The sequence below is a fragment of the Salvelinus fontinalis genome, chromosome 17 (assembly GCF_029448725.1).
Source record: "Salvelinus fontinalis isolate EN_2023a chromosome 17, ASM2944872v1, whole genome shotgun sequence".
Lineage (NCBI taxonomy): Eukaryota > Metazoa > Chordata > Actinopteri > Salmoniformes > Salmonidae > Salvelinus > Salvelinus fontinalis.
Window position 1 is genome coordinate 22,376,554 of NC_074681.1, and position 15,839 is coordinate 22,392,392.

At 42.1% G+C, this 15,839-nt stretch overlaps 1 protein-coding gene across 4 annotated transcripts in view; it reads right to left on the reverse strand.

The window, feature by feature from the left end:
• Nucleotides 1-530: 530 nt before the first annotated feature.
• Nucleotides 531-15,839, reverse strand: part of LOC129813984 (phosphatase and actin regulator 1-like) — an 82,898-nt gene continuing 67,589 nt past the window's right edge. For 2 of the 4 annotated variants that reach the window (XM_055866677.1, XM_055866675.1), the window contains exons 6-12: nt 15,416-15,612; nt 15,188-15,344; nt 11,850-11,914; nt 10,405-10,466; nt 8,008-8,152; nt 4,860-4,932; nt 531-3,441 (exon numbers count right to left, since the gene is read on the reverse strand). In XM_055866677.1, coding sequence (XP_055722652.1) covers nt 3,426-3,441; nt 4,860-4,932; nt 8,008-8,152; nt 10,405-10,466; nt 11,850-11,914; nt 15,188-15,344; nt 15,416-15,612 — 715 coding nt within the window. In that variant the 3' untranslated portion in view covers nt 531-3,425. Of the gene's footprint in view, nt 3,442-4,855; nt 4,933-8,007; nt 8,153-10,404; nt 10,467-11,849; nt 11,915-15,187; nt 15,345-15,415; nt 15,613-15,839 lie in introns of those variants that run through there. The other 2 variants (XM_055866676.1, XM_055866678.1) reach the window with 2 other exon arrangements.

Genomic DNA, 15,839 nt, shown 5'->3' on the forward strand with positions numbered 1-15,839 from the left:
TAACTTGAGTGGAGCACCATCTCATCAGGACGCCATTTCACAAGGCCACGCCGAATATCTGTCCTCAGTGATATTATATTGTCCTCTTCCACCACCTAGTGGTGTTCCAGCTCTAATTAGTGTCAAACCTGGTCCCGGGGAACGCAGGTTTTAGCTCCATCCCAGGACTTATTTCTCATTATATTGATGTCATTGAATTTCTCATTTAGTACACTGTACAGTCGACACGGTCCCTAATGGTAATCCATAACCCATCATCACAGTGTTAGTAGGCTACAGTGTTAAAACTAGGCTAAAAAATAATAAAACAGTTGCATTTACTTGAGTTAAGCACTTGGCTCCTATAACGAGCATAGGCCGTTGAAAAATGTCTTTCATCCTTCTGTGATCGGGGCAAGTTCTTATCGATCACACCAGTGCTGCCTGCTGTCATTTCTGCTTGGATGTCTCTCATCCAACAGTTTGAATCCTGGAATTGGGTACAAATGGAGTTTGACTGGATCACTGAAATAATTGACACCTGTGAAGAATGATTGCTGGAAAAATCCTTTTAATAAGATTTCTTGGACATAAACAAATCAGTCTACCCGTTACATGCATTGTCTACCTGTGCAAAGTGAAGATCTGACATAGGGTAGGCCATTGGACAATCCTGTACATAGGTTTTACTATACATTACTACTCAGATTATTATGTATAATGAAAAGTGCTTTACAAATGTAATAAATTGTCAACATTGACTTTTTAGTTGGATGAAAATATGTTGACGTGCTTGGAACAGTTATTGGATCTATGAAACCCCAACAAGTGGTACATCCAGACTATTTGGGATGAGAGTGAGCTTCCCTGAACTCGTAAAGCAAAGGAATAACCCGTAGAATTAAAAGGTGATTAATTGGAGCTCTGTGGGAGAACCTATTTATGATAGACCGATGAGATTGTGGTGGTCAACATAAAGATCCAAAAGCATAACTGACACACACACAAAAGGAAAGCCAAAGTAGTAAGGCAGTATTTCACTCTAAATCACATTAGCTACAATTCCTGGGCAGCCATAAAGACCCAATAGCTGATGTCAATATTGCCATGGTTTGAGAAAACGTGTCTTATAAATGATAGTGAACAGAATGCAAAAGACATAATGACGTTTAATAGAGAGACAGACAAGGCGGTCATTCACATTGTAAATGGAAAGGAATCCCTATTTCCACAATAAATAAAATCACTTTCAAATTAAATTCTCAACAAGTACATGTAACAAAAGTTCATGACTGAATTCATATTCCTCAATTCCAACATGACACCATCCTCATACTATGCTCTGTGGTTAAGTGGTCTGTCAAAAGACAGAGAGGAGCCCCCTCAAGATGTTGATCAAAGCGTTAAGATTCTATACAATGCCCAAAAGGGTTTGAGGCAAACATGATGACGTGGTTGTCATGATGCTGGAATCAACAAGGATGCTGATTCAAGCAGAAAACATGACCCCATCATCTCTTGAAAAATCTACTGATTTAAGTTGTTCCAATGAAATTAGGAAAAACAAACAGGGACATTGGGAAAGAGAATAACCTGTGTAATAAATGAAGCAATAAGTAATATGTGGAGAATAAACTAACATTTTATATAATATAATGACCCATGTTTACCTGATAACCAAACATATGTGCAATACCTTCTATGTTCCGAAATGTTTTCGTAAATTTCATTGGGCCTCAACTACAAAGACGATAAAAATGACAGAGGATGTCTTTTTGTTGTGCATTTTCCAAATACATTAATACCTTAGGTGGCCAACCAGGCCCTTCCCCATATCTAATCTACATCTTATGACAAGCAAACATTTTCATATTTCAACTATAAGAGTAATGCGTAGCATTTTAAAACAACTCAAAACAGTGGCCAATAGGATTTCAATCCCGATATTCCCATTGGGGCCTTGCCATTTTAGGAAACAAAAATAAATGGAGAGGACCATTTACAAGGAAACTAAAAAAGGTTTTCATACAGTTTGTCAAGCAGCAGAAAGAATATTGCTTGTTCTTGAATATACAGAAAAGACTGAAAAATAAATAGAGTGCAGTGCACTCACGTCAGCAGAGTTCATTAAATATAAGACTGCAAAATGAGAAAAGCTTAATTGTCAACAGTAAAAAGCATAAAGTATCCTTGGATGGCGAGCCACATTACATCCTAAATGGAACCCTATTCCCTATGTAGTACACTACTTTTAACCAGGGCCCATATGTGTCTCTGGTCAAAAGTAGTGTACTATATAGAAAACAGGATGCGATTTGGGACACAAAATAGCTCTTCTCTGAAGGATCTATATTCAAACATCAGAGACCTGTGACATCCCCTAAAGCCACATAACCCACAGTTTAAAATCAAAGTGCCACTTTTAAAAATAAAAATGATAGAAAAAGCTATTCAACCTTAACACATACAGTCAGTGCATTATCTGCCAGCTACATTTTTCATTAAGGTTACCCTTTCATCCTTTCAGGATCCCGACATGAGACAGTATTGAAGCGTGATTCTATTTAAAATGTTACTTCATACCTCTGTATAAACACAATGTATATTTAGAGAGTGTAAATAAAACATTGTCTGCACTCTCAAATTCACAGTTAGCAATAGATATCAACATTGTCGGTACAGTGGGAACTGAACTGACCACCATGGGGAGAAGTAGAGGTGGGATTGCATGGTCATGACAGGGTGAACCCCAGAGGGCGCTATGACCTAAGGAGAGAGCACAGAGGGAAAATATTGCACATAATTCTGAAATGTTTTACGGACCAGACCCCTCACTTCCGTTTTCTCTTTAACCATTCAAACACTGTAGATGAATCCACAAACAGCACTAGGTTTATCTTAACAGACCAAGGATAACATTCTCCAAGTGGTTGAAGTCCATCTCTCGCAACGTCCATGAGTAGAGGGAGTAAAAATGTCCTTCCTGATTGAGTGAGGATGTGGAGGCTCCTTCCACCAATAGTGACAAGCCAATGATGAGACAGTGACAAGGGCGGGGCATAGGTACCTGGTAACCATGACAGCCAGTCAATGGAGTAGAGACGGCAGGTGTCCAATCCCAACCAGCCCATCCCACTATCATCATCATCATCCCCAAAGCACTGAGCGCCTTCCTGAGAGCTCAGCACTAAGGTGTGGGACGAACTCGTCAGTCAATTACATTGAGACATTTGTGGGAGTTGGGGGGGCTACTAAAGGTGTCCAACTACTGTTTGTCTCTGGAGGGGAAGGTACCGACCGACTGTGTAGCAGGGTATTGAAAAGGCATTTCAAATCAGAAGACATGGCCTTATTGTAGAAATGTGCACCATTTACTGTCTAGCACTTATGGTTCTCAGTGAAGGAAAACAGCCAGGCTGTCTGGCGTTCCTATAGACAGTGATGGTCTACGGCCTGTGAAACCTGAGGGAGAAAAGAGCAGAAAAATTCTGTCATTTGTACAAATTCTAAAGGTCACATATTGCAATTCCCTTATTTAAGGGTACTGTAAAAAGGTATGACATATACATACATGCATACAGTGCCTCAAATCTAAACACAATACATCAAAATGACAAAGCAAAAAACAGGTTTACAGATTTTTTTGCAATTAAAAATGAAATGAAACTGAAATATCACATTTACATAAGTATTCAGTGCCTTCACTCAGATATTTGTTGAAGCAGCTTTGGCAGCGATTACAGCATTGAGTCTTAATTATGATGCTACAAGCTTGGCACACCTGTATTTGGAGTTTCTCCCATTCTACTCCGCAGATCCTCTCAAGCTCTGTCAGGGTGGATAGGGAGTGTCGCTGCACAGTTATTTTCAGGTCTCTCCAGAGATGTTCGATCGGGTTCAAGTCCGGGTGCTTAGGGCCGTTGTCCTGTTGGAAGGTGAACCTTCACTCCCAGTCTGAGGCCCTGAGCGCTCTGGAGCAGATTTACATCAAGGAGCTCTCTGTACTTTGCTCCGTTCATCTCCCTTGATTCTGACTAGTCTCCCAGTCCCTGCTGCTGAGAAGAGACTTCCGTCTGGCCACTACCATAAAGGCCTAATTGGTAGAATGCTGCAGAAATGGTTGTCCTTCTGGAAGGTTATCCCAACTCTACAGAGGAACTGTCAGAGTGACCATCGGGTTCTTGGTCACTTCCCTGACCAAGGCCCTCTCCCTCGATTGCTCAGTTTGGCCGGGCGACCAGCTCTAGGAAGAGTTCTTGGTGGTTCCAAACTTCTTCCATTTAAGAATGATGGAGGCCACTGTGTTCTTGGGGACCGTCAATACTGCTGGCATTTTTTAGTACCCTTCCCCAGATTTGTGCCTCGACACAATCCTGTCTCGGAGCCCTTTGGACAATTCCTTTGACCTCATGGCTTGGTTTTTGCTCTGTCATGCACTGTCAACTATGGGACCTTATTTAGACAGGTGTGTGCCTTTCCAAATCATGTCCAATCAATTGAATTTACCACAGGTGGATTCCAATCAAGTTGTATAAACATCTCAAGGATGATCAATGGAAACAGGATGCACCCGAGCTCAAGGTAATGTTTTTTTATTTTAAATAAATTTGCAAAAAATTCTAAAAATCAGTTTTTGCTTTGTCCTTATGGGATAATGTGTAGATTGATGAGGGTAATTTTTTTTTTTTTTTTAAATCAATTTTAGAATAACGCTGTAACGTAACAAAAAAAAAAAAGGGGTCTGAATACTTTCCAGATACACAGTACATATCAAGTATTTAAAAGTTTGTAATGAAATTGCTTTTCACCATGCCATTCGGGGATGTGTTCATGCATACAAATAAATACCATTAAAAACATGCTAATGCACAGGTCTTTACCTGGTTAAATGGCGACTTGACTCATGCACTTCCATTTCATGGCTCTTGAAATCGTTGAGTTCCTTCCGTATGGCTGCCTGTGAAGGACAAACAGGTTGCAAGGGGAACAAAGGGTTAGTGCTCAGACAAATAGAAATTCACTAAGTCTTGCTCAGACTCCTTTTAAATGCATAATTTACTCTCATCTTAAGGTCAAGAGTGAATAAACTAAATTCTCTCCATTAAAACACACTTCTTCCTTGGTCTCCATCTTTTTCCCTCCCGCTGGTTTGAGGGAGCAACAAAGAACCTTCAATAATCTCCACCCTGCTGCTCATTGCTCAGTCTTGTAGTCAAGGTAGCACCTCATTTGTGCACCATGTTAAATCATTATCGCAACATTCACAAGGGTTGTGTGCTTAGAAAAACATTACATTTAAGCCTGATAATAATGAGATGCATCCTCTCGTACCTCCCCCTTCTTTGCACCATTTGGGATAACAGCACCGGAAGCAACCTTTTGTGGTGGTTGTATTGTACAACAAAGACAGTTTCTTGAAACAAAATTGTGTACAAGCACATCTGATTAGATGCAATGTATTCTTTAAATGATCCCATCCCCAAAGAAGACTTCTTCCAGGAACAAAATGTGGTGGCTCAGTCAGGTCTTTTGGATAATCCCCCTGACATGTTCTGACACAGGCTGGTGATGTCACAGACAAGTCTAATTAGCAGGATGACACAGGGGAACGTCTCATCGCCTGAACAGGACGATGCTACTGGACTGAAAACAGGAATACAAAAGCCCTGACCTCTGGTAGACGGCAGGAACAAATCTAATGTTATCGGAGCATGTGCAGTTAGTGGAGGCTGAGGGTTTCCGAGGCGCCGCCTGTCTGTCCCTTCATTATTATCTAATAAGGAATGTTGTGTAACTAGCTGCCGTGCTTTTGCACCTGAACGGTCCCCAGGTGTTGACCCCGTATGCTCGGATTCCACCGGTACCGCCAACGTCATCAGGATGACAGAGAAGAAAAAGGTGAGCGGCTCGCTCTTCTAAGTAATACACAGTCCATTAAAAGTCAGAACCACGTTCTGACGGCCGGGAGGATCGCTTGGGGGTGTTTACTCTCGGAGCGGTAAACAAAAGGGGGGGGGGGGGGGAAGAAATCATCTGAACTAATAAACAGCAGCCTGGAAGTGCTGTAAGGAGAGGAAATCTCCTGGCATTATACTTCTTTGAGCTCTGAACTGAAGGGTGGAGATTGATTGATCCAGGGCAATCTGCAGAGGGGCTGCTACCACGACTGCCAATGTTGTTACTGCTATAACAGCAGAGGGGAAGTACAACAATACAGACCAACAGACTTTCGACCTTTGAGTTGGGCTGGGGAAAATCTAAATGATAATAGATATGTGAGGTCAAGTCGCTCATGTACTCCCCAGGGCTGTGTCTATGTACAATAGGATAACAAGATTCTCTGCAGCATAAACCAACTTCAAAGAAGCTAATACCATACCTCATACCAGTATACACAACCCCAAAGGCCATTTGATGCTAAATGACACCACTTGACAAAATACTAAATAAATAGTGTGAAGAAAAAGTATGTGAACCCTTTAGAATTACCTGGATTTCTGCATAAATTGGTCATAAAATGTTCTGATCTTCATCAAAGTCACAACAATAGATAAACACATTCTGCTTCAACGAATAACAAACAATAATATGTTTTCATGTCTTTATTGAACACATCGCGTAAACATTCACAGTGCAGGTTGGAAAAAGTATGTGAACCTTTAGATTTAATAACAGGTTGACCCTGTATGTGACCCTGCAACAATAACCTCAACCAAACGTTTCCTGTAGTTGCGGATCAGACCTGCACAACGGTCAGGAGGAATTTTGGGCCATTCCTCTTTACAAAACTGTTTAAGTTCCACAATATTCTTGGGATGTCTGGTGTGAACTACTCAAGGTCATGCCACAGCATCTCAAAATCGGGTTGAGGTCAGGACTGACGGCCACTCCAGAAGGTGGATTTTCTTCTGTTCTTGATGTCCTTATGTATTTTGGTTTGATGCATCACCTAACTTCTGTTGAGCTTCAATTGGCGGACAGATAGCCTTACATTCTCCTGCAAAATGTCTTGATAAACTGAATTTTTCCATCGATGATAGCAAGCTGTCCAGGCCCTAAGGCAGCCCCAAACCATTATGCTCCCTCCACCATAGTTTACAGTTGGGATGAGGTTGGTGTGCTGTGCCTTTTTTTCTCCACACAGTGATGTGTTCCTTCCAAACACCCCAACTTTAGTTTCATCTGTCCACAGAATATTTTGCCAGTAGCGCCTTGGAACATCCAGGTGCTCTTTTGCGAACTTCAGATGTGCAGCAATGTTTTTTTATTGACAGCAGTAGCTTCTTCCATGGTGTCCTACCATGAACACCATTCTTTTTTGGTGTTTTACGTATTGTAGACTCATAAACAGAGATGTTAGCATCTTCCAGAGATTTCTGTAAGTCTTTAGCTGACACTCTAGGATTCTTCTTAACCTCGTTGAGCATTCTGCGCTGTGCTCTTGCAGTCATCTTTGCAGGATGGCCACTCCTAGGGAAAGTAGCAACAGTGCTGAAATTTCACAATTTACAGACTGACTTTTGGAGATACTTTTGTAACCCTTTCCAGCTTTATGCAAGGAAACAACTCTTAATCTTAGGTTTTCTGATATCTATTTTGTTCGAGGCATGGTTCACATCAGGCAATGCCTCTTGTGAATAGCAAACGCAAACTTTTGAGTGTTTAGGGGGCAGAGCAGCTCTAACCAAAATCTCCAAACTCATCTCAGTGATTCAACTCCAGGTTAGTTGACTCCAATTAGGGGTTCACATACTTTTTCCAACATACACTGTGAATGTTTAAATTATGTATTCAATATAGACAAGAAAAATACAACAATTTGTTTAAAAACACTGTCTATTGCTGTCTTAGATGAAAATCAAATTGTATGTCAAATTTATGCAGAAATCCAGGTAATTCCAAAGGGTTTACATACTTCTTGCTACTGTATGTCTCAAAAGTGATACATTTAGCATTTCCACAAGGATATAGAAATGATCACTAAAACGCTACATGTATCTCCTTTTACCCACTCATCCCCACCACTACTTGCCTTGTCGGCTGCCGTGAGGCGGGTCCAGGGTTTGTCTGCCCGTCTGTCGTGTTCCGGGGCGTCAGACACCTCTACGTAGTCACTGAAGTGGATCAGGATCTTCGCCTGTCTCAGCTCCTCCACCGTAGGCCTCTGGCTCAGCTGAAACAAGAGAGAGGAACAGAGTGTTGTGGATTACTTGTCTATGGTCTATACTCATCACGTTTGGTATCACAGAGCAAAGGACGCAATATTAACCCTAAGACTGGAAAAGACAGCATAATCAACCGTTACAGAGGAAGTTTATCAGGCCTGAAAGCTAGTTTGCTGAAGGTCCCTCCAACTTCTTTATGAAGCAGCTATACTGTACTCCACATGATAGACTAGTGTGTTGGGATGAGTAGACTGTACAGAGCAAAGACCACTATATCAAATCAAAGTTTGTCACGTGCTCCAAATACAACAGGTAGACCTTACAGTGAAATGCTTACCTTTACCCAGGAGGAGACTTAAGGCCTGAAGGCTAATCCACTGAAGGGAACCTAAACATCTATACAGCCTGGTTTCTGAAGCCACTCAGTTGCACTGCAAGTTATTGATCCAACGTATTCATTTGATACAAGCCATTGCACCAGATATAGCTAGATAGCACATTTTCATCTGTAGTCCCTGGTCAGAAAACAAACCAACATCAATACAATACAAATTCAAAATAAAACTAGTGTTTTTGGTTTGACTTTAGTAAATAAATACTACAGTCCCAAGCAACACTACATACCTGCATCTGGGAGTGATAAAGGGCTTCTTGTTTACTAAGAAATGTATGACTACTTGTATGAGGGCATCGTTAGGGTTTGTTCAAATGCCAGTGCCAAGGACACTGAGGACACTACCGTCCCCTGGGATGACCTGGGATATGTAGTGCTGTGACTACCACTGATTTTACACCTTGCTCTCCTCTCACCCAGAGTGAGTAATTGTTGTGCTGTTCGTTTTGCTGTGTGAACAGTCTGTCCTGTCCAACACCTTAAAGAACAACTGTGAGCCTTTGCGGTTAGCACGCTGTTTACCCATAGGGGTTATGCAGTCTTTTTTTAAAGCTATTTTTGTAGTCAGGATGGAATTGGAAGTTTAAAAATATATATGTTTTATTTAACCAGGCAAGTCAGTTAAGAACAAATTATTATTTACAATGACGGCCTACCAAAAGGCCTCCTGCGGTGACTACCAAAACACACATCACGACACCACAATACTACATAAAGAGAGACCTAAGACAACAATATAGCATGGCAGCAACACCACATGACAACACAGCATGGTAGCAGCATAAAACATGGTACAAACATTATTGGGCACAGACAACAGCACAAAGGGCAAGAAGGTAGAGACAACAATACATCACGCAAAGCAGCCACAACTGTCAGTAAGAGTGTCCATGATTGAGTCTTTGAATGAAGAGATGCAGATAAAACTGGAAAGAGGAGCGACCCAGGGATGTGTGTGCTTCATAAAGAGGGTTTCAGAAATAAGCATCAACCAGTGGGTCTTGCGACAGGTATACAGAGATGACCAGTTTACAGCGGAGTATAGAGTTCAGTGATGCGTCCTATAAAAGTGGTAAAGAACATCTAGCCGCTCGAGAGCACCCTTACCTGCCGATCTATAAATTAAGTCTCCATAATCTAGCATGGGTAGGATGGTCATCTGAATCAGGGTTAGTTTGGTAGCTGGGGTGGAAGAGGAGTGATTACGATAGAGGAAACCAAGTCTAGATTGAACCTTGGCCTGCAGCTTTGATATGTGCTGAGAGAAGGACAGGGTACCATTTAGCCATACTCCCAAGTATTTGTATGAGGTGACTACTTCAAGCTTTAAACCCTCAGAGGTAGTAATCACACCATTCTTCTTACAAAACCATATGACCTTTGTTTTGGAGGTGTTCAGAACAAGGTTAAGGGCATAGAAAGCTTGTTGGACATTAAGAAAGATTTGTTCTAAAGTGTTTAACACAAAATCCAGGGAGGAGCCAGCTGAGTATAAGACTGTATCATCTGCAAATAAATGGATAAGAGAGCTTCCTACTACCTGAGCTATGTTGTTGATGTAAATTGAGAAGAGTGTGGTGCATAGGATCAAGCCTTGGGGTACTCCTTTGGTGACAGGCAGTGGCTGAGACAGCAATGTTCTGATTTATACACTGCACTCTTTGAGAGAGGTAGTTAGCAAACTAGGCCAAAGACCCCTCAGAGACACCAATACTCCTTAGCCGGCCCACAAGAATGGAATGACCTAGGCAATACAAATAGCAGCACAACATCGTTTGGAATCAAGGGCAATGGTGACATCATTTAGGACCTTAAAGGTTGCAGTGACAGAGCTCCTACTTTTTGGAAGCCCCTCTCCTGCCTTACCTTTCGAGTTAATCTGCGTTTTATTTCCCTCTTCTCCTCCAACTCCTCCTGTTCATTGAGCGCTGTGGGAAACACAAGGGGTCAGAGGTTATACCGTGTTTCAGGGCACACATGAGTGCGCTGCGCTGCTTAGGAAACGTTTTCCCACTACTGGAAGGAGAAAAACACCTAATTTATATAATGTAGTCGATTAAAATGCAGCACAGAAACAAACTTAATATTCCACGTCGCTGAATATCTCAAAGCCTTAAATGGTTTATCATCATCATCATCACATGTTTGTAATGTAGGACTATTCGCATTGCAGAAACAGAAGGGAAATTGTCTCTCTCTATGCCCCATTCCCACATGGCTAGTTCTTCCACATTCATTCACATGGGGTTGGTTGGCTGGTGTATGTTACATTAAAATAAAATGCTTCTAGGGAACAAATTAGAATATTCAGACCCAGTTTTGCTCAGAAGAAATACTCCCGTTTCACTAGAGATTACTCTTAGCCTTTTCCATGGACACCCTCCAAACTAATGATCAGATAAGCACCCTCCAGCTTTAGAGTGAAGAAGTTAAAATCAAAAAGGAGGAAGAGAACTGAAAACATTCTATACTTGCTAATTCAAAACACATTACAGAGTTCTGTGTTAATTGCCTAACTATACCACTGTAGTCTTGGTTTGGAGTGCCAGTCCAAACAGAATGTTCCATTTGATAAATGGGCGACAGGTAGCCAAGTGGTGAGCGTTGGGCCAGTAACCTAAAGGTTGCTGGTATGAATCCCCGAGCAGACTAGGTGAAAAATCTGTCAATGTGCCCTTGAGCAAGGCACTTAAGCTTAATTGCTCCTGTAAGTCCCTCTGAATAAGAGTGTCTGCTAAAATGTAAATAAAAGGCATGCCCCATTTATTTAACCTAGGCTATGTTGTGGGGGAGACTAAAATTTCAGGAATGGCACACCCCGCTTATCCTCTCCGTACACACACACTGCCAATCACAGAGCAACCTCTGGGAGACCAAGGCACTGCTGGTAAACCGGTCTTTGATGAAAGCAGAGGAGCCCAAGCTGCTATCGCCTGCCTGCGTCTCTCTGATACGGAGTGTGTTTGAGCTGAGAAACCAGCCTCCTTGGCCCTAGCCAGAATCCTGAGGGAACCACACCGCCTTGCCTTCCTCAGATGAAGGAGAGAGAAGAAAGGCAAGATGTGTTCCACTGGCTCCAGGATAAGTAGGCCTCTGAAATAACCAGGGCAACTGTGGTTCGAGGCGGCTTGCATAAAATACTTAAATGTGGAATAATATGGTACATTAGGGTAAGTCAAGTCACTGGGAATAGTTGTACAAGGGATAACATTAGTGGTTTAATAGTGAGTTGATTATTATTAGTAAATTGAAACTGTCTATATAAATGATAATATGTTATAATGATAGGTTCAGAAGGTAGAGGTACATACAGTACTCACGTTTCAGGATATTCCTCTGTTCCAGTTCCTCAGCACTGGGCCTCTGACTCAACTGCCTGCACAAACACAACCAAACACACAGTCAAGTCAACAGTCAAAATCAACCTGAGATGGATAGTACAAAAACCAAACATGATAAACCCCCTGAACAACAAAAGCAAACGTTGTCAACTAGCCAAATCTCCATAGATGACAACAGTACTAAACATGGGCAACTCAACCTACATGGATAGTAGGGCTGGGAATTGCCAGGGGCTTCACGATACTTAGGTGCCGATACGATATGCATTGCAATGCACAAGATTTTATATGTATTGTGAGTTGATGTTCTAAACATATTGCTCACTATATGTCAACTGCAGAGAGACGAGAGAGCATGAGGAAACAAGTTTTGATCAGTCATGGAATAAGTGCTAAAAACATGTTGGCTCACTATTTAAAATGATGGATAAACTATAGGATGAAAAATCAAGAGTTGTGGCATAGGTACAGCCGACTAGTGCTAGTTAACGCTACCTAGCAAAAAATAGATATATTTTTTAAAACTAATTTATACTTTGAGTCTACAGAAACGCATGCAAACATGGATATTTCGCAGTCAATTTAAACTAAGCAGCTCACTTTCAATTTCTGTGCGCGTTGTCTCAGGACAAAGTCCATACCCAAATCACATGACCATTTTTTATCTGTTTCTCTTCCTACTCATCTAGCCTGCGGTAACTTCTCTTTTAGAGGACTCCATCCAGCCAGTGTTATCTAAGTGACAGTTTGAGTGACAGCCAGCACCAGGGTGATAACTATGGCTGAGTTGGCACGTCAGGACGGATGGCATCTCAGTCACTACAGAAATCTACATCTATTCTTTGACAGACATGAATAGAAACTGACTGAATTCAAGGCAGTGAGCCACAACATTCTGTGTGCAGGGCTCATTCCTTTATCTCAGTTATTTTATTTAGACCAGTATTGTCAAGGTCAGGATGTGCAAATCACCCTCATTTATTTCCAGACATAACACCAGTTACGAAATCTGGTTTATTCACACAAAAGTATATGCTGTAACAATAGCATACAGCACCACACTATACAGTTCAGTCAACCATGCCCATCTCTCTATCCCGGCTCCTAGTTACTTTGTTTAGGGAAGTCACATTAAGATTTACATTTTTTTCTAGTTGATCCAGTGACTTCTGCACCACGGAGGGGTAGAGCAAGAGATATGGAGAAAGAAGAAAAAAAATAGGGGAGTGAGAATGTATGACTGTTTGCAAGCAGTTAAAAGATGAAGAGTCTACGCTATTAAAAGATTCCATTCCTAATTTATGCCAAGAGAGCGAGAAATCTTGTATCAAATTTCTTTGACATCAAGCGCCTGACATGATTGGCTGAATATGGTATGACATTCTAACAAGGTTGGTGAAAATTCTTTTCATTTGAGTTTTTAGGAATAAGCTCTGAACACAGCAGAAGTAGCTATTCAGACTGAGGTTTCTGCAGGAGCCTACATGACTGGCGTTTGCTGCTACAATGTCCAGGACCCAGAGTTACTCAAGTTACAGAGAGACTGATTGGTTCGCCTCATCTCAGTGTCTGTTTGTGTTGCCTCATCTCAGTGTCTCGCTTGGCTGCACGCGTCCCGGAGAAACAAGACGGTGAGTCTGCCGGGCGTCTCCACTTCTGCTCAGCGTTCTGCAGATCTACACAGACACACGCCGGCGCCGACCTCAACCCAACCTCAGACAGTCTGACTGACCTCCGCACTTGTCCCAAATCATAAATTCATCATCGTTATACAAGAGGCCATTGCCATAATCATAAGGAATTACACAATAAATTATGAAATTACCAATATGAAAATCTATTATACCGTCTATTAAGTCTCCATCACAATAAGGAGAGAGGAGGAGATGGCTAAGGCCACAATGACCTCCTTCAGGATTAGAACCATCCATTTGTATTGGCGTGCCACAAAGAGATCTGCTACAGAGGAGCACAATGCACATGGCAAATAGCATGGAATTGGGAGTCATGACGCTGATAGTGTGTCCCAAGTGGTACCCTATTCCTTATATAGTGCACTGCTTTTGACCAGGGCCCCAAAAGTAGTGCAAAACATAAGGAATAGGGTGCCATTTAGGATGCATACAATGGCACTGCGTAAAGGACATAGAGACAGGGAGCATTTTGGGAACAACATAATGCCTTCTGGGAACAACACACCATGTGCCAATCACAGCATGGAATAGTGGCAGAGTACGCCCTCTTCTCTTTCACATTAAACCATGATGTTCCCTCTCTTTAACACCCAGTCATCTTCTTCCCTCTTCTACTCCCTCTGTTTCATCCTGTCCACCTCTTCATTTACTACCATCTCATTGTTTCCCTACTGGCCAGGCCTGTTCTGTCCAAACAGCATCCTGTTCAGTGATGGTAGATTCAAATCAAACCATAGATTCATTGACAAAGACTGCATGGCTAGGTCATGTTCACCTTGGATTAAAAAGAACCTATCTGTATATTGCCATATTCAAATTGAATGTGAAACAATGAAAAGTGTTACTGCTGTGTTTATATGAATGTGTAATCACTTCATATGGGCTTCTAAGGTGTCTGTTCCCTTACCACTGAATGTGTGTGCTGGTGCTGTATGTGTGAGAGCTGTTGGTGTGTGTGAGAGAGAGAGAGCCGTCAGTATAGCGAGTGTGTGGAGGAGTGGTGTGGTAATGCCTTGGCACATATCACCGTGGTGATTCAGTGAGCGAGGGAGGACGGCAGGCAGTGGGAAGAAAAGAGGGAGGGAGAGAATGTAGAGCGAGACGGAGAGCTGATGCATTGCTGAAATTAGGTCAGCTGAGTTCTCAGTGCCCCTCTTAACGAGGTGGAGGGTTAATCTTTAAACGGATGGAAAGAAAATACAACTAAACTGATGGAAAAGTGTTTTGATAAAAAGGAGCTTTCCATTGCGCTTTCAAAAAGCCAGATTATTCATAGCTAGTTATGTTAGTGGGGATATCAGACCCTTTTCCCAAAGTAGGTCACAGTGCAATATTTGGCTGTTGACAACCGTTTCCTGAAAGCTCTGTTATAGAGGAGAAATGGACACGCCTTTCAAAACACATCAGAGAGCTGTTGGCATTGCAGAAGAGGCATGCCTTGGTCTAGTGCTACATTAAAGATGTTGAAGATATTTAACATATCAAATGGACACGTCGCTCTATTTATGAAAATACAATGGTGTCAACAGATGAAAACTGAAAAGATCCTGGTCCACCTTTCAATCCTCCTCGGGCAGGCTTTGTGTGTGCGCGCGCGTGTGTTCCCTCTCTCACCGTGTAAGCTTGGTGCCTATCTGCTGCCTGGACTCCAGCCTCTCCTCATCAGTCTGCATGGGCAGGATGTTCTTCTCTTCCAGCTCGCTCTTAGATGGACGGTTACTCAGCTTGACAGCCAGAGAATCCTTCCTCAACACTTTCAGACCCAGGGTACCTAGACACAGACACCAGGAGTTAAAACACAACATTAACCTAACATGTGTGTGTCCACCATGGTGATCTTACTTGTAAAGAGCGAGTCATCATCCTCGTCATCATCTTCATCATCCTCATCATCCTCATCATCCTCGTTTTTGTACATGCTGGGCAGGTCCTCATAGTCAGACTCGTTGGGCATGTTCTCTTTGTCGTCCTCGTCGATGACCTCAGAGGGCACCTGGCTTCTGTCCAGAAGACTACACTGACCAGAATGCATTGCATTGCTGCAGGGAGAAGAGGCCATGAGGTAAGTGTTAATGTTAGTGGTAATGATGGATAGAAGAGATTAATATGAAGATTCAATCTACCACTTTTCCTTTCCCAGTGTGAATCTAATGGTTGCTATAGAGATGCAACAATGTGCTGTAGAGAGCCACTATGATCATGACTCTACAAGTGGTTGACTCATTCCCTATCTCCTGTGTAGTCATCTGAGAAAATGGCAGTCTGG